Genomic DNA, 18,542 nt, shown 5'->3' on the forward strand with positions numbered 1-18,542 from the left:
AGGCCTGCTTGTGGGGTGCAGGAGACTCACCCATCACAGAACTTCATGCTCTCTGGACAAGCACTTTACCAACTGAGCCACATCTCCAGCCTGCATTAATTTATTGAACAAATAAAGTATTTCAGTAAGTGCTGTCACTAAAGACTAATTATTCACCCCATCCAACTTTAGAACAAAATTCATGGGAGCTGACTTTAGAAAAAAATTATCTTCAGGGTCCCCATTTATGGAAGGAGTCTCTATTCTAAAGAGCAGAGATAAATTATGTTGAAATATTTTTAGGGCTGCAGAAATCTTCAAGCAGCTCATATCTCTCTATGAAGATTAAGCCAGTAGCAAAGTTAACAAAATCATCCAAGCTCTTAAGGGACAGCACATAAATTAAACCATCCAATAAAATCCAATTATAAAGGGACACATTTTGTATGAACGTCAAATAAGCCCCGCCCTCTCCACTCGACTGTGGCTGCAGAGGCTGCAGGCAGTGCCAGGTGGGGCAGCTTCCTAGGATGGCACTTACAGACGGTTAGGTCTGTTTATGGCAAGCACCCAGCAGAGGCATCCTTTCCTGATTTTTTTTGTGTGTGATATGTGTGTGGGTATATGTGTGTTATGATGTGTGTGTGTGTGTGGTGTGTGCATGTATGTTAACATGCATGTGAAGGCCACAGTTGGACATCAGATGTATTCTTCTCCCATTCTCCACCTTATTTCTGGAACAGGGTCGCTTCACCGACCTTGAGGCTTACGCCAAGTTGATTGATTCAGCTAGGTTTGAGGAGCAGCGATCTTCAAGAACCTGCTCATGTCCTCCCGCCCTCCCTCCCCCCAGTACTGAGGCCACAGATTTCTGCCACTGCGCCAGCTTTTGTGTAGGTGCTAGGGACCCGGATCCAAGTCCTCCTGCTTGTGTGGCAGGTACCTAACCTGCTAAGCCATCTCCTTAGCTCTCTGTTCCAATTCCTGAAACACACCATGGTCACCCTGGTTTCCTGCAGCTTTATGAAGACAAGTTCTGTGGGCAAGCTCATTGTTTCGCTGTTTAGGGGGCACACACACGATCCAGGTCGCAGCAGAGAATCATTTGAACATGCAGTTCTGTGACATAAAAGTATCCACACTGTCATGGGGCCCACACAGCCTCCATCACCGAGACTACCTTATCTTCCCAGAGGGAAACGCCCATTAAAGATGTCACCCAGGGCGCCTGAGATTGGTTCAGTGGGAAATAGCTACTGCTGCTAAGTCAGAGGACCTGTGAGATCCACATGGTAGAAGAAACCAGACTGGAAGATTGCCATCTGATCTCTGCACAAGTGTGGTGACACACATACTACATCCCTCCCTCCACATAAATAAAATATAATTAAAAAAAAATCACCCTTATCTCTTGGGAAACCGGAACTCCATTTTCTGCTTCTATGAAAAGTATGGGGATCTTATGTAAAGGAGACCACGAAGTATCTGTCCTTTGCTGTTTGGCTTCTCTCACTCAGCATGACAGCCTTGGGGTTTATCCCTGCCCATAGTCAGGGTCTGTCTGGCACCCGGTTCCCGCCAGTCATGGTTCTCTTCTGTCTCTTTGCTTACTTAAGCTCACAGCACTCCTCCAGGCTCAGCTCAGCTGACACTGTGTCTGCTCCAGTCATTATCCCAGCCACCAACTTACTACTCTTGACTTAGCCTTTTACCCAAGTACTATTTACTACACTGCCAGCAAGTATGTGAGTTTTGGAGGACAGAGCAATGCTGGGCAGTTCAACCCTTACCAGGCAAATGACCACTGCCAACCATCCCTGAATGAACAGAGGAGCAACCACGGTATGTTCTCTGCTTGGCAGATACCTTTTCTCCCCTAAGATATCAACTGTTATGGGCTGAGTGATGTCCCACAAGAAGACATGCTGGTGTTTAACTCTAGTGTCCCCCTGTGGCACTCTTACTTGGAAATAAGGTCTTTGTGGATGTCACCAGGTTAAAATGAAGCCATTGAGGTGGACTCTGGCCTAAGATGATTAGTGCTTTAAGGAAAGAGACATGGGTTCACAAGCAGACACAGAGGAACGGTGGCTTAGGAGGTGGAATTAGGATCTAAAAAACTAGGATGCAAGATGCTGGGAGAGAAGAGCAGTGTGGGAGCCTGGAGGAGGTGTGGCCCTACCCACCCACCCACACACTCACTTTGGCCTTTTAGCTCCAGAGCCGTGTGGAAATTCAATGTGCTGATTTAAGTCCTTGGTGTTTGGGAGCCTTATCTTTCTTTTCCACAGGTAGAGAACCTGTTGGTTTAATAGACTGCAGGGACTATATGAAACAAGATTGTCTCTGTATTGAATATGCATGCCTTGTTTGGACTGTCTAAAGATGCAACAGACCAACATTACATAGAGCTTGTTATCGATTCGCTATCCAAAGATGGTTTAAAAAAACTACAGAGGACTGTGTCTATGGCACTATGACATAGGCACTATGTCCAAACCGTGCCATTTTATAAAAGGGATGGAACACACAAGGATCTCGGTGCTGTGATGGTCCTGGAACCAGTTTCCAGGGAGACTGTGCTTTGTTGTCACAGCACCGGGAAAAGAAACCACCGTGACTGAAATGGCAGGGCTCCGTCTATGCTGGTTTGGTCCCGATGGGTCAGGATCATTCTGCATCTCTGATAGCACCTAACTCAAACCAAACAGGCTACCGCTCTAGGGGCTCCATGCCTGAGCAATAGCTAGGTGTAGGAGGAATCTGGCCTCTTCCATCAACAACTCCAGACCTTCTCAGTTAATCCTCTAACAGCCACGAAGACATGTTGTCCCATTTCCCACCAAGTGACTAAGTTTTCAAGAACCTACCTCAAATCAGGTGATGTCAGACCTTAAAACTCTAGAACATAATGCCCCCCATTCCTTCCTTCCTTCCTTCCTTCCTTCCTTCCTTCCTTCCTCCCTCCCTCCCTCCCTCTCCTTATCCTTCCCTCCCCTTCCCTTCTGCTCCCTCCCTTCCTTCCTTCCTTCTTTTCTCCCAATTGATTCTGCTTTGTTGGTGTTAGTTTAGTGACCTAGTCAAGGTAAATTCAAATGGCGCTTCTAAAGCATGAGTTTTAAGAAGTGGGGGGAGCAGACTTTCTCCTGGCCATACTCCAGGTAGAGAGGACAGAAAGGCATCTCCTTTGATTCCTACAGTGTCACCCAGACCTGCATGTTGTTCTCAACCTGTGACTTATGACAGCACAATTTACAAATGCTGGCCCTGCGCAGCTGAAGCTGGTGTGCGGAGGCACCGCCCTCCCTTCCACAGCCTGGTCCAGCCCCACCCTGGGAGAGATGCAGACTTACGGTTCTCAAAGGAGCATGGTATGTCGGGGATGCCAGAGGAGGTCGCACTGGGCTCTGAAAGGCCAGGCAGAAGCGCTGGCCAGTGTCTGGAGGGGATGAGGAAGCATAGATGCGGCTTTCTGGGCGTTCAGGCTCCTGCTTGTAGGACTCCAGGGGAAATGGGTGCTGCTTGGTCACTTGGGTGGGTGTTGATGGAGAAGAGGAGACGCTGGAGGCTGCAAGGAGGTGACAGAGCTCATTAGAGGTGTGGCCTTGGTGGAGAAGAGGGCTCTGTGCTTCTAAGAGCCCATCCCTTCCTCTGACCAACCAACCAAGTAAACACATACACAAAAAAATCAACTCTGAAATAGTAAATGTAAAAATAAAGGCAGAGTTTAATAAGAGTATTCATAGCCTCTTACAAGTTCAGAGTTCAGAAAGACCCTTACCTCCATGCTGAGGTGTGAGCAGTGCTGGGGAAGTCATACAGTCCTGACTGTTCACCCTCCACATGGCCTCGCTCTCCCCTTGGCCAATACTGCTCGCCCTCTTCTCCTTCCCCACCATGCATATGCCCACAGCAAACATTACAGAGCCATATTGGTGGAGGTTGCTTATAGGGAGATATATAGAGTGCTCGGCAGAACCAAGGTCCTGCTGCAGAAGTCACAAGACAATATGAGTGAACCAGAAGGTGCTTGCCTTGCAAGCAAGAGGACCTGAGCTTGGAGTCGCGTAAGAAAGTCAGGCTTGGTAGGGTGGTACACACTTACACTCTCAGCACTGGGGAGTGTTGGCAGAAAAAGGCAAATCCTTGGCGCTCAGGCAGCCAGCCTAACCTACTCTGTGGTCCCTTTAGAGGATACCCAAAGATGACCTCTGGCATCCATGTACACACATGTAGTCCTCCCCCGAATATGCACACAAGAGATGGGGGATGTAAACATTTCTGATTATATAATCCTGCACGCCTCTATCTCTACCTCCTGACTGCTGGGATTAAAGGCATGTGCTACCATGCCCAATATCTCTTCTTTTATGAGGACACTTACCATACGGTATCAGGCCCACCACAACCCAACAGAACCTCACCCAAACACGACTAACCTGAAAAACTCCTATCTCTAAACAAAGTCACATTCACAGTACTGGGCAGTAGTCTGCAATGTATGCTTCTAGGGACACATCTGACCCTAGTTAGCTGGCAACATAATTGGGTGTATTAGCCACATAATGGGTAGGTCTCTGGGAATTTGAGGGCAGCCTGGCTTACATAGTGAGTTCCAGGTCAACCAGGGCTCTATAGTGAGACCCTGACTCAAAACAAACAAGCAAACAAACAAAAAAAAAGGGAAAGAAAAAAGAATACACACACACACACACACACACACACACGAGGTGGAGGAGATGCTGGAGATCTTTTGAGCAGTGACTATGCATGCACAACTATGAGGAGGCAAGGATGGGTGTCAATACCAGAGGCCAGAAGAGAAGGGATGGACCCTGCCCTGCACACTGTGGAGGAAATGTGCCACTGCCCATGTCTTCATTTTGGACTTTTGTTTTTCTTTCAGATAGGGTCTCATATACCCCAGGCTGGCCTTGAACTCACGATGTTGCTGACCAAGTCTTCAGCAGGGTGTCAGCCTACCCCCTCATAGTGAGGTCAGAGCAGGCTTCCCTTGTAATTATTAAACAGGAAATAGTTCACATCCTTACAGTCAGTGCCAGACCTTGAGTCCTGCCTTGCTGCCTCCCTTGTGGGCATCCATAACCCTCCCCACCCCATGGGCACAGGATGGGGACTGATGAGGTGCATCACAGCAGGGTGGACCAGGTAGGTCAGAAAACAACAACAACAACAGAAAAACCAGACACCTGCGCCACATACTCATTCTATGGATCTTTACTGGCAAGCCCTCCTAAGGTCGGGGCCTCCGTGTGTCGAGGTAGGGGCAGTTCCTGATGATTTATTTCCAACTCCCCCTTGTCCTTCTTGGCCCTCTATGACAGAAAGCACTGACATTCAGTGTCGACGGAACAGAATCAAACTTCCCTCGGACTGGAACTCCACCTAATCTTCACTTAGGCTTTCTGGTCCAACCCACATACACATTTTCAAAGACATAGAATATGTACCTCCCTGGAGGTCATTTTTGCTGATCAAAACTACAGATGTGGAGTTAGGGAGATGGCTCAGTCTGCAAAGTGATTTGCAAGAATGAAGAGCAGAATTTGATCTCCAGAAAACACTTCAAACTAAACAATCAAACCCAGGCATAGCAGTGCATGCCTGTAATCCAAGTTTTGTAAGAGAGAGACAGGAGGATCTCAGTGGCTGACTTAGCGTGCTTGGAAAATTCCAGGCCAAGTGCAAGACCTTGTCTCCACAAAGAAACAACAAATAACACACAAGTAAAACAAGATGTATACCACCTGAAGAGCAAACCCAAGGGTGTCCTGTGAGCACACACATGGGCACCTGTGCACGCCTGCAGCCCTCTGAGCACACACATGGGCATCTGTGCATGCCTGCAGCCCTCTGAACACACACATGTGTACCTGTGCATGCCTGCAGCCCTCTGAGCACACACATGTGCGCCTGTGCACGCCTGCAGCCCTCTGAGCACACACATGGGCATCTGTGCATGCCTGCAGCCCTCTGAGCACACACATGGGCACCTGCACATGCCTGCAGCCCTCTGAGCACACACATGGGCACCTGCACATGCCTGCAGCCCTCTGAGCACACACATGGGCGCCTGTGCACGCCTGCAGCCCTCTGAGCACACACATGGGCACCTGCACATGCCTGCAGCCCTCTGAGCACACACATGTGCATCTGTGCATGCCTGCAGCCCTCTGAGCACACACATGGGCACCTGTGCATGCCTGCAGCCCTCTGAGCACACACATGGGCACCTGCACATGCCTGCAGCCCTCTGAGCGCCTGCAGCCCTCTGAGCACACACATGGGCGCCTGTGCACGCCTGCAGCCCTCTGAGCACACACATGGGCACCTGTGCATGCCTGCAGCCCTCTGAGCACACACATGGGCACCTGCACATGCCTGCAGATCCCTAGATGAACACACACCCAGGCTCACACAGACAGATATGTTAGTTTACTTCTCAGAGCTGCTTCTCCTCACCGAGTGTCCCGGATTATTACAGTGCTAATTGCTTATCAAGTGTGGGGTGAGTGACTGCAGTACAGAGCCTGATGGGAAGGAATCGGCCTCTCCGTCTCCTCCACGTGAGGAGGCTGGGAAGCAGAAGAGGCATCCCTTGGCATGGGATGATGCCATCTGGAGTTCTTGAGAAGTGGGAAAGGGTTTTATACATACATTGTTCACATCCTGACGATCTGTGTATGTCTGCAGCCTCCCCGGAAGGATCCAGGGAAGGGAGCAACCAGAGGGAAAGCTGTTCACGGACACTTCTTTCTGCTCCTATGCTTTCTGTGGTGGCTATAGTGATGTTTAATCTCCACTGTCAATTTGACTGTATTTAGAATCACCATGGGAACATATCTCTGGTTGTTTTCTGGAGAGGTTTAACTGGGTAGCATCATCCCATGGGCTGGGCGTCCCGGACTGAACAAAGGAGAAAGCTGTGCGTCAGCACTCATTCTGCTTCCAGACTGCAGAAGTGGTGTGACCACCTTCCTTCCCCTGCTGCTCTGCCTTCCCCGCTACAATGTACTGCACCTTCACCGAGAGCTGAGAGTCCCTTCCTTACAACTGTTCCTGTCAGATACGTTTGTCATGGCAGCAAGAGAAGGAATTCTACAGGTGTGTATTAATGTATTTTGAAATTTACCCAATTTGTCCATTATTCTTTTATGAGCAGTTGGCCAGCCATGTGTGTAAGCACATGCCCACCCTGCCCTAGTTCTCCCTCTAGCTCTGTGCAGCTTCTACCAGAGCTAGAGACCGGGCCTTGTCATCCTGAGAAGACTGCTGCCTGCACAGTAAGGCTCCCTCCCTTTCTCTCTGTTTCCACATCTGTCTGTCTGTCCATCTTTGCAAGAAGCTCTCTACTCACACCATTCTCCTAGAGGAGGCCCAGTCACTGTTGGGTGAATGACCTCACTGACAGGGAACACACAACCTGCTGGTTCTTTGGTTGGCCAATGATCATCACCACAGTGCAAACCGCTGGAAGACAACAAAGGCAGCTTGCTCAAGAGGGCGCACAAAGGCACGAACCATCAAGCTTCTCCCATAAGCCTGACTGCGTGTAGGTGGTTTGTGTAAATGCTGGAAGATCCTAACCCCACATCGGAGGCCAGGAGAGGAGGCTGGAGGCCGTGTGTGTGTGTGTGTGTGTGTGTGTGTGTGTGTGTGTGACTGGGCCAGCCTGAGTGGGTGAGGAGCAACAGCGTGGCCTTTTCTGCTGGGATGGACACTGTGGCTCCCCCGACTCTTGCCAAGGTCATGGGTGCCTCACCTCTGCCCTGCTTTCCATCCTTAGCCAGGACTCCCACAGGGACACAAATGCACAGTGACTCCACAGGCTTTGTCAAGCAGCTTTCTATGACTGCAACCTATACCCCAGACAGAGCGACTTAACAAGAGAAGAGGATGAACCTGGCTCAGTTTTAGTTCATGACAGGCTGTCCTGCTGCTTTGCGCTAGTGGTGGCAGAATGTGACAAAAAATGCGTGGCCACTCTCCACCTTATGCTCAGGTCACAGAGAGAAGTATGAAGATACTGAGATCCACAGATTCCTTCAAGGAGACATCTCCAATGACTGAAAAAAATCCCACCAGGCCCTACTGCTGAAACTTCCACAAACTTCCCACTAGCACCAAGTTGGGGACCCAGTCTTTAAAATGTGGGTCACTAGGGAACAGTCCAGATTACGGACCGTGGCAAAGGGGGAAGGGAATGTGTGTGGTGAGGGGACAGGTGACATGCCAGATGTAGGGCAAGGCTCACACAAGCAAATACAGAGAACATGTGATCAGTGTCGGGCACAGCCAGAACCTTTCTAGAGTAAAACATACGCCCCCCTCTCCCTGGTGGGTGATCCACCCTCCAGTGCCCTGCTGCCTGCAGAGTCCTGCCTTACATTCTAATGAGCTCACCAGCTCCTCAGGCACCTGCACCTCAAATGAAGGAGTTGTGGACAGAGCACATTTAAGTACTGATGCACCTCTTTTTGTCGAGTAAACAAATGAGTTCATATGTCCTGACTACAGCTCCCAAACTCCTTTACTGTAACTAAATTGATATGCCACCAAGGGACAGGACCAAAGATGCAAAATCATGTAAAATTCTATCTCAGCCATGTGAACTTTCTCAGGAGGAGGGTCTCCACAGCAACACCTACAGGAACAGAGTCTGGAGGTGCCCAGTGCCTGGAAAGGGCAGGAAGAAGAGCTAAAGAACAGGGAAGGCTGTGCAGAGGGGGCTTGGCCTGGGACGCTCAGTGTTCTCCATACTGGGTGGCCTTGGGCAGGCAGCTTTTGATCCAAGCTGGCAGAAAGAGAGGGACAAAGATCAATTGTCACCACGTGGGTGCTGGCTTCTCAGTAATTAGGGATGGTTGTTAGGCTGGTGAGGACATTCCTAGGTGATTTTCTGTTTGAATACTGGTGTCACCATTAGTAAATCATGGGTCAAGGGCTTCCTGTCTCCATTCCCTTTACAACTCTCAGGTGTGGCATGTCCAGCCTTTTGATGTTGGGATGGGTGCTGTCATTTGTAAAGATTATGCTCAATAACCACACCATCAAGCTACAAAATAAAATCGTAAAAGAATCGCATAGTGTTTTAGGTGAGTTTATGACTGTGCTAGCCCACGGTCATAGCTATCCTGGGGCGTGTGCTGTTTCCCGAGATTGTTACTGCTTTCTTTCTGGACAGACTACAGTTTGGCTTTCTACAAGAGCAAGTGCCGCCTCTGCATATCAGTAGCTCTCAGCCGCTGCTGGGGCCCAGCTTGGTACAGCAGGAAGGGGAAGCCAGAGACCCACTCTAGGTATGGTGGTGGTGGGTGGGGGGGAGGAACAAAAGCAAAACCAGAAGCAGACCCAGCCCCTCTGAGCCATCCTGTGTTGAATGCTTATGTGCCCGAGGTAGGAGGGGCTCAGAGAGGAGCAGCCAGCCTATAGCCAGAGGTGGGCAGGTCCTCTGAGACACGGGGAGACTGGGCCTTTGACCTAGAGAGCAACACGGATAGTTTCCAGTGCAGGTGGCTTTCATACCAGGTGGGCAATGCCCGTAGCAACCCCAAAAGGGACCCAGATGGTTCCCTTGTTAGGTCTCCTCTGAGAAGGCATCCCCCCTCCCTGCTTCTGAGGGGTTTTGCTGTGGGCAGTTGTCAGCTCCGAGGTTGAACAATGGCTTTGATTTTCCCCCCTAACTGTTGCCAAGTACATGAATAAGCCTAGTGAGTGAACAGAAATGGACCCTGGCAGCCACACAGAATGCCAGGCAAGTGTCTCCAGACACCAGGGAGCCATGAGCAGGTGACTTTACAGGGCCTGGCTGGCCATGCTAGACCATGGCTGTGAGAGGGAGAAGGCAGGACAGAGATGTCAATGGAGAGAAGTGAGCACTGGCCTTCCAGGCTGCTGGGCAAGGCTGAAGCAGAGGCGTGGCTTCAGAAGCTCTGAGCCTGGATTTACCCACTAACTCATCAAAAATGCCCAACAACGCGTGCACTGGATAGCCAGCAGGCGCCATTAATACAAATCCCAGAAGAGGGGCAGCCCGTCTGGAACCCAAGTCCACTCAGCCATCTCTGATCGCCTGACTCTGGCAGAAGGGTGGCAGCTGAACTTTAATGGAGTCTACTTCCAGCCACCCTCGACCTGGGCTCCCTCCACCATGGCACCGTGAGGGTAGCAGCAGCCTTCCCTCCTTAGCAGATAGGGGGGCCTCCCTTTTGGAAGTCCACAGCACACCCAACGCTTGGTACCCCTTAAGGCAGGGTCAGCCCAGATGCAGTTGGGAGGCCCTCCTAAGGGGTGCCAGGACAACGTGACATCCCAGCCACAGGAGTTTAAGAAGAGCCATAGGTCACAAGGATTGCTTCTGAGTCTGCATGCGCGGCTCAGTTGGTACAATGCTTTCTAACACACACAAGGCATTGGTTTTTTATCCCCAGCATCCCATAAATCTGGGCAGGGTGGAGCAGGCATGTCATCGCAGCATGTGAGAGCTGGAGGCAGGAGAATCAGAAGCTCAAGGTTGTCTTTAAATATGAAACCATGTTTGAGGGCAGGTTAAGATAAATGAGACCCTATCTCAAAGACCAAATGACCAGGCAACCCCAAGCAACCTAACATAAAAACACAAGCCCACGCCTACACACTAGCTCGCCCAGTTACATTGTTCCCTGGGCATATTACACCAAGGTGACTTTTAGGCTAGTAGATCCTCTTTTCTCCAGCGGTATTTCCCATGTGGCTATCTCCCACCCATGACTTCTATCATTTCCCCCCCTTTTTCTCTAACCTACAATTTGAGTTGCTAGGTCACTCTTCTAGGCCACTTCTCCATCTCCTGCCTCTGTGGGACGCATTCTAGAGGGATCTCAGCCCATTCCACCTGTCCTCATCCCAAGCTCCAGACTCTGGGTGGAGCCTAAGCCTGTGCCTGCTGCTGCCCTGTAAGTAAACACACTGGTTTCTGGACCCTTTACACTTTCTAAAAATACACCATTTACTTCAACATTATCTCTGTCATTTGTAAATGAATCAGTATTTCATAGGCCCTCAGTTTTAATTCCTTTTTTTTTTTTTTTTTTTTTTTTTTTTGGTTTCTTTTTCGAGACAGGGTTTCTCTGTGTAGCCCTGGCTGTCCTGGAACTCACTCTGCAGACCAGGCTGGCCTTGAACTCAGAAATCTGCCTGCCTCTGCCTTCCGAGTGCTGGGATTAAAGGTGTGCACCACCATGCCTGGCTCAGTTTTAATTTCTAATACAATGGATAGAGATGCTTATGCCCACATAACAACAGCTCCTTGGCATCCTCAGTCAGTTTTCAGAACTACAGATATTAACATTTTCTCACTAATATATATTTAAAATAAAACAAAGGAAAAGGAATAGAATGTATTTTTATGAATTAAAATTCCTTTAATACATGGGCCAAGAAAGTATGCCAGTTTCAAGTATCTGCTTTTCATTTAGCCTAGTTAATATGTGGTTTTGGTTGAAATACATATATTACTAAGGATATGTTACACATAACATGCTATGAATATATACTTCTATATAATATGTATGTGTACTCAATATAACATATATCATATATATGTTATGGATAATATCTAGTCCATCAGAACCTGTGAATTATCCTTAGTGACTACAAGGGTCCTTGGGCCACACCATCAGGATTAAGGTTCTACCCTGACTCTGTGCCTTTTCCCCCTTGATGCTGCTGCTCATGGGCCGCCTTGTCCTTGTGAGAATTCAGGTCCCTCATCTGGAACCACACGGTAAAACACTGACCACTTCTTACGTGTATTTCATAGAATTCTCTCCTTCCTTTCGCTAATCACACCCCAACACTATGAAGGACAAGGACTATGGCTTGGATCTGGGTTCCTTTTGATATGGACAGTCTGTGCATAATTGCTATTCATTGCTCCATCATGCCCCCTGGAGGTGTTCACAGTGAAAACACAAGCCCAACTGTAGATGACAGGCAATAGAACTCTCAGCTGCTCCAGATGGGAATTTAAGACCCTGAACCCTGACTGATGGGCAGGCTTGAGAAGGGCACTGTCAGAGTAGTAACCCCTGCATAGTGAAGACCCATGACATCTGAGAAGCCCAGGCAAGTGGCAAGAGAGCTCATAGATTTTGTGTAATGGTCTTTGTTCTTTAGATCCATTTTAGTGGGTACCACCTGTGAATTTCTCAGTGACGTTATAGGATACTGGAGACATCAGAACACTTGAGCACAGCGACTCAAGGCTGTTGTGATGTCTGTGTCCTGCTCCAGCCCCTTTCAAAGGTTCCTCAAGGGCTCAAGATATGACTATTCATTGGTAGAGTGTCTGCCTAGCATACATGAAATCCAGCACTGTTAAAAGTTAGCTCAGTCAGTAAAGTGCCTACTGTGTGTGTTAGGACCTGAGTGTGATCCCAGAACCCACATTAAAAACTGGACCTGCAAGTGCATGCTTATAAACCTATCGCTGTGAGCAGAGACAGTTGGATCCCTGGAACATGCTAATTTAACCAGTCTGGCAACTCCCAGGGCAGATAAGAGACCCTGCAAGCAAAGGACTTTGTTCCATACTCTGCTGCATTTTAATAATGTACTGGAATAGCTGTATTTATATCCTCCATCCCTGTCTTAGCTATGTTTCTACCGTGGTGATAAAAACACTGACCAGAAGCCACCTGGGGAGGAAAGGGCTTATTTGGCTTCTATATCCCAAGTCCCTGTTCACAGAGTGGCCAGGGCAGGAACACAGGCAGGAACCTGGAGGCAGGAACCACAGCTCGCACGTGGCCACAGAGGAATGCTACTTACTGATATGCATCTTATGGCTTGCTTAGTGTGATGGTTTGTATATTCTTGGACCAGGGAGTGGCACCATTTGGAGGTGTGACCTTGTTGGAATAGGTGTGACCTGGTTGGAATAGGTGTGTCACTGTGGGTGTGGGCTTAAGATCTTCACCCTAGTTGCCTGGAAGTCAGTCTTCCACTAGCAGCCTTTGGATGAAGACATAGAACTCTCAGCTCCTCCTGCGCCATGCCTGCCTAGACGCTGCCATGTTCCCATCTTGATGATAATGGACTGAACCTCTGAACCTGTAAGGCAGCCCCGATTAAATGTTGTCATTTATAAGACTTGCCTTGGTCATGGTGTCTGTTCACAGCAGTAAAACCCCAATGAAGACATGTAACCTGCTTTCTTATACAACTCAGGACCAATGGATAGACTATAGGGACGACACCACATACCCCATGGGACGTGCCCACCCACATCAATCATGAACCACGGAGATGCTCCCAAAGGCCTGCTCAGAGGTCACTCTGGGGGAGGCATTTCTCCGTTGAGGTTCCCTCTTCCTAAATGATTCTAGCCTGTGTCAGGTTGACATTAAAGTAAACCACACATGAGCTCTGTGGATCTTGGGCTCTGGAAGGGTCCTTCCACTCAGCCCTGTGCAGCTGTGTTCTCCCCTGCTGAGTCCCTGAGCAACATACTCTGCTCACTTCCCAATGGAAGCCCGTATGTGCCAGTGCTCCATGACCAGGTCAGTGAGAGCAAAGGCTCAGTCTCTCGTGCTAGGGCTGGTCAGCAGGTGCCGACTATGCTGTGGAACTCATCCCTGTCCCCACCAGCTCAGGCACGTTCAGCAGGGAGGCGCTGGACTGCAGCTAGGCCGTGTCCAGGTGGCAAACCTCACGTGCTTCAGTAGACACAGCTTGTGCCTAGCACACTGACTGTCTGGTCAGTGCTGGCTCAAGAGAAACTTCCCTGGGCTGTGTGCAGATTCAACAAGGTAGATAACTTAAGTGGAAATCCTGGAGGGGAATCCTTTGTTCCCTCCACTGCCCTCCAGAGGAGGCCAAGGTGGCTAGGAAATCTAGGGTGGCCTTAGCCCTGTGTTTGAGAGGATGGAAGCTCCATCATTAGGCAGTCTATAGTAAGAACTTGAGGGCCAGCCAGGCGTGGTGGCGCACGCCTTTAATCCCAGCACTTGGGAGGCAGAGGCAGGCAGATTTCTGAGTTCAAGGCCAGCCTAGTCTACAAAGTGAGTTCCAGGACAGCCAGGGCTATACAGAGAAACCCTGTCTCAAAAAAACAAAACAAAAACAAAATAAAAACAAACAAACAAACACACACACACACACACACACACACACACACACACACACACAAAACTCCAAGAACTTGAGGGCCTGGTAGTCCCCAGGCACAGGCCTGACCCTGAGGTCTGAGCTTCATGAGTGGCTTCTAGGTCTTCCTTGTGTCCCCTAGATTAAACTCTTCTTGGCCCTTAACTCAACTTGGGTAGAGTTAGGCTCCATGGCCACTGGGAGAGAACAGGTTGCTCTTCTGCTCCCCAGGAAGGTCTGGCTGATCCTGCTCTAGCACAAGTGTGATCTAGGAGCACCCCAGGCTGGAGTTGATCAGTCTGTGCAAGGGACGCTCTAGGTCACGATCTCTAATAAACATATGTGAGTTTTCCCACTGATCTTGGAAAATTCTGCCTGCCTGCCTTGGAAGGTTTCACAAAAATCATTGTTCTGGGCAGACCTGGATGTCTGCCCTTGGAGAGTTCAATGTAACACACTGAGCAGAGGGTATTGTGGCTACTGGGAGAGTTGAGATGTATCTGTGTCTCTCCAGCACTGAGGTTATAAGCATGAAGTATTGCATCTGGCATTTTTAGAGCAGAACTCAGGTCTTCATGCTTACATAGCAAGCAATTTACTAACTGAGCTATCTTTTCAGCTATTATCATCTACCTTAAAATAATTATATTTATTTGTGTGTGTACACACAGATACATGTATGCTGCAGGCATTCACAGAGGTCCGAGGAAAACTTCAGGGACTGTCAAGCCACCACATGAGTCTATTCCCAGGGATCGAACACAGTCGTTAGGCTTGGCAGCAAGTGCCTTTATCCACTGGGCACTTGTTAGCCCATTCCTGTCACCTCTTTCTGCAATGGAGGAGATCCAGGCTCTGAGAGGTGAAGCTTCAACCTAGAGCCCATGCAAGCCCGGTAACCTCTCAGGTCTTCAGATGGCAGTGCATCCCTCCTGTGCCAACTGAGCTTTCACACTCAGATGTTATAACCCTCGTCCATCCAAACAACAAGAGGAAGGTTATCCAGAGATGATGAATTTATAGGGACCAGCAAAGTTTTACAACAAGAAAACATAGGCTTTATTAAGTTATATGCACATTCAAAGAGGCAGGGGGAGTTTTTGTTTTGTTTTGGTTTTTGTTTTTTAAAGGCAAAGTGAAGAGGACACCATAAGTAATGTTGTACCAGTATCCTAGCTATCAGGGTCGGTAACGAGGGTGGTAGCAATCCAAGCTAAGCATAGGCAGCTGCTGGGCAGATGTCTTTGCCTTGACAGCCTGCATGCGTTGTGCAAGGCTGTCAGAGCCTCTGTACAAGGCTGTGGCTTTGGCTGGGTCTTTTGTGGTCACTCTTGGAATCATAAATGTGTGGCACAGATCTCCTTCAGATATGTTCTTAGATGGAGACTGGCTGTCTACCCAGGACCAGAAAAGTCAATGTAACCTTGATATCTGAGATATTGGTTTACAATAGCATCACTCAGGAAGTGGCCACAGCAGGGCTGGCTGCTTAGTTCAGCCAGGCATCTCTAAGGCACAAAGCAGCAAAGCTGCATTGTGACTGAATTTGGAACTAATTCTGCTGAGTGTGGCTCAAGGTCAAAGGAAGGTCAAGTGGCCACCAGGTCTCCAAATATGCAGGAGTGCTCCCGCATTGCACTGAGGATGGTGCTCCGTCTCAAGCCTCTCTGTGAGTTCTTTGTTCTGAACCAGTATCTTAGTCACTGTTTTAGCTGCTGGGATGACTCCCCAGAAAGAATCCTTCTTTCCCTCTTGTGTGTGTGTGTGTGTATGTGTGTGTGTGTGTGTGTGTGAGAGAGAGAGAGAGAGAGAGAGAGAGAGAGAGAGAGAGAGAGACAGACAGAGACAGAGACAGAGAGAAACTGACTTTCATGTAGTTCAGAATAGCCTCTAAGTCTATGTGTATCTAAAGATGACCTTGATGCTTCTGCCTCTACCTCCCAGGATGACAACTATAAACTACCACACCTAGTTCTATTCGGTGCTATTCAGGACTTTGTGTAGACCAGGCAATCAATCATTCCATCAGTCGATGTCCCTCCTGTCACCATGTCCCTCCTGTCACCGAGAAGTGGTTCTCAATACAGCTGAGCCAGGACCCTCCCACTGTAATGGGCTGCATCTGAACCCCAGCACACACATTCCTTGTTTATTCTGCTTCTGAAGTAACTTCAGGATATTTCCAACCCCAAAGCTTGGCTTCTAGAATGTGTGTGCCAAGGGATCACGAGACATGCCCATGGGCCCTTTCCTACCAGTGGTTTGACTCCCACAGTGCCAGTTTCTAGTGGGGGCTGTGCCCACTCTGCAAGTCTGAATAGCCGAGCCTGAAAATCCTGAGGGACCTTGGCTACTTTTCTCATTGCTGTGATGACATCCCTTGGAGGAAGCAGTTTCAGGAAGGAGAGGTTTATTTTTGGCAGGGAAGGCATTATGGCTAAGGGATCTGTCCATGGTGGTGGTGGCGGTGGCTTGTGGCACAGCTTGTTGATATTTTGGTCATTTAGGAAGCAGAACACTTGGGCCAGAAGAAGGGCTGTGGTACAGACCTGAAGGCCAGCCTCTAGTTGGTCACATCTACCAGCCAGGCTCTGTGTCCTAAAGGTTCCAAAAATCTTCCCAAACCAGACCCCCAGCTATGGACCTCCTGGTCAAACCACAGGAGTCTTTCAATCTATAATAGACCCTTGTTAGGAGAACAGGGCAGAAGTCAGTAGAAAACCAGAGTGTCTGTCTGGAGCCCGCCACCAGAAGTTTAAACTCTGAAATTATACCTATCTGAATTGATTCAGAGCCGGTGATGGTAGGTCCTCCCAAGCAGCTCACAGGAGCCCATACATATAAATATGGCTTCCCAAGTCATCTCCACCTCTCTTGTTAAATATTTACTTTTACTTACCTGCATGTGTGTCTGTGTACCACATGAGTTCAGTGCCAGAGAAGGCCAGAAGAGAATGTCCCACCCACAGGAACTGGAGTGATGGACAATTGTGAACCATCCTGTGGGTTCTGGGAGACAAACTTGGTTTCCCTGCAAGAGCAGCCACTGCTGAGCCCTGTCTCCAGCCCCTGAACTACCTCCTAATGGCCTGTCCACCTTGCACCTCTTCCTGGCAGGCAGCTTCACCCTATAGACACTCCCTTAGACCATCTGATCCTCCAGGCTCTGGGCTCAGAGCAGGTGAGAAAGTGGTAGATGGCCCCAGATGGGCTTTAAGCTACGGTCCCTCCCAAGGTGTGTCTGCTTTCCAGGTATGCAGCAATCTAGAGAAACCAGAACACACTTCCGTGTGAGGACACAGTGGCTTAAACCCTTCCTGGGAGGGCCATGCTCAGCGTGCAGGAGAAGGCCAGGGCTGGCATTAGGGACACTGTGCTGAATGTCCTCTTGCCTACTGCCCCTGTGGTGTGCTCCCCCTGGGCAATGGCTGGTGGCCAGTGTGGGCATTCCCTTCCAGGAGACTGGCCACAACCAGCTGCCATGGGACTCTGACCAAGGCTCTCCTGACTTGATACATCATCGGCACAGCCTGCCAGGCTCTTGGGGTATGAGGTGCCAGTGAGGCGGCCAGGGAGGCCAGGAAGGTGTCCAGAAACTTCTGCCCAGAGCCATTCTGAGCACTCAGCTGCTCCCCTCCTTCCCAGAAGGAAGGAACTATGAGTACTGGTCACTGGCCTTTGTGATCGGTGAGTGAGTCTCCCTGGAGAGGCAGGGAAAGAAGGCCCACTCTTATGGGAGGGGATGGAGGAACTCCGGGTGAGGACGTGGGTACTGCATTTTCAAGATGTCCCAGATCTCAACCCTAGCATGGACTGCTGCCCCTCTATGTAGCAACAATGTGAGAGTTCAAAGCCATTCAAGATGACAGCAGCCCACTGGGTCTTTTTCTCATGTTTTAAAAAGAGAGGTAACACCTGAACTGGAAGAAATCCAGCCAGGGACCCTCTTCTCTGAAATCCTTGGGTTCCTGATGCTTCCAGTGTGCGATGTGCAATGACTGCCACTGTTAGATCATGCTTCATAGGGAGGGAGCACTTGGTCCTTGACATGCAGGCCTTAACAGTGCCAGAGTCCCTGTTCCCTGCCCCATTCTTCACCCACCTGACCCTCTGAAACCGTGAGTCAGCTCTCCTTTCTATACATTGAAATACCTGGTTCAAACTTAGCTCAGTTTTGCTGCCTGATGGAGCCTGGCCCTCATAAGGTTACTGAGCACAGTCCACAAAAGGGAAGCAGCCACTCAAAAGCTACAGGCTGAGGCAGGTCTCCAGATTCAGCCAGACCTCCAATACATGTGGCCTCTGTACCATTTTTCCCTGTAAACTTCCAGAAGCAGAACACTTTGCTTAAAGAAGTGGGACTTTCCAGTGGTCTTGATCTGCTCCCGTGTCCCCAAGTCTATTGTTGCTCTGTA

General features: G+C 49.3%; 1 protein-coding gene across 4 annotated transcripts in view; it reads right to left on the reverse strand.

Moving 5' to 3' along the window:
* The window catches only part of Prkag2 (protein kinase AMP-activated non-catalytic subunit gamma 2), a 243,021-nt gene that overhangs the window by 78,802 nt on the left and 145,677 nt on the right, over positions 1–18,542 (reverse strand). For all 4 annotated transcript variants that reach the window (XM_021161710.3, XM_021161709.3, XM_021161711.3 and 1 more), the window contains one exon: positions 3,333–3,547. In XM_021161710.3, coding sequence (XP_021017369.1) covers positions 3,333–3,547 — 215 coding nt within the window. The remainder of the gene's footprint in view (positions 1–3,332; positions 3,548–18,542) is intronic.

The sequence above is a fragment of the Mus caroli genome, unplaced genomic scaffold, assembly GCF_978045245.1.
Source record: "Mus caroli unplaced genomic scaffold, Mus_caroli_1 scaffold_4, whole genome shotgun sequence".
Taxonomy (NCBI): domain Eukaryota; kingdom Metazoa; phylum Chordata; class Mammalia; order Rodentia; family Muridae; genus Mus; species Mus caroli.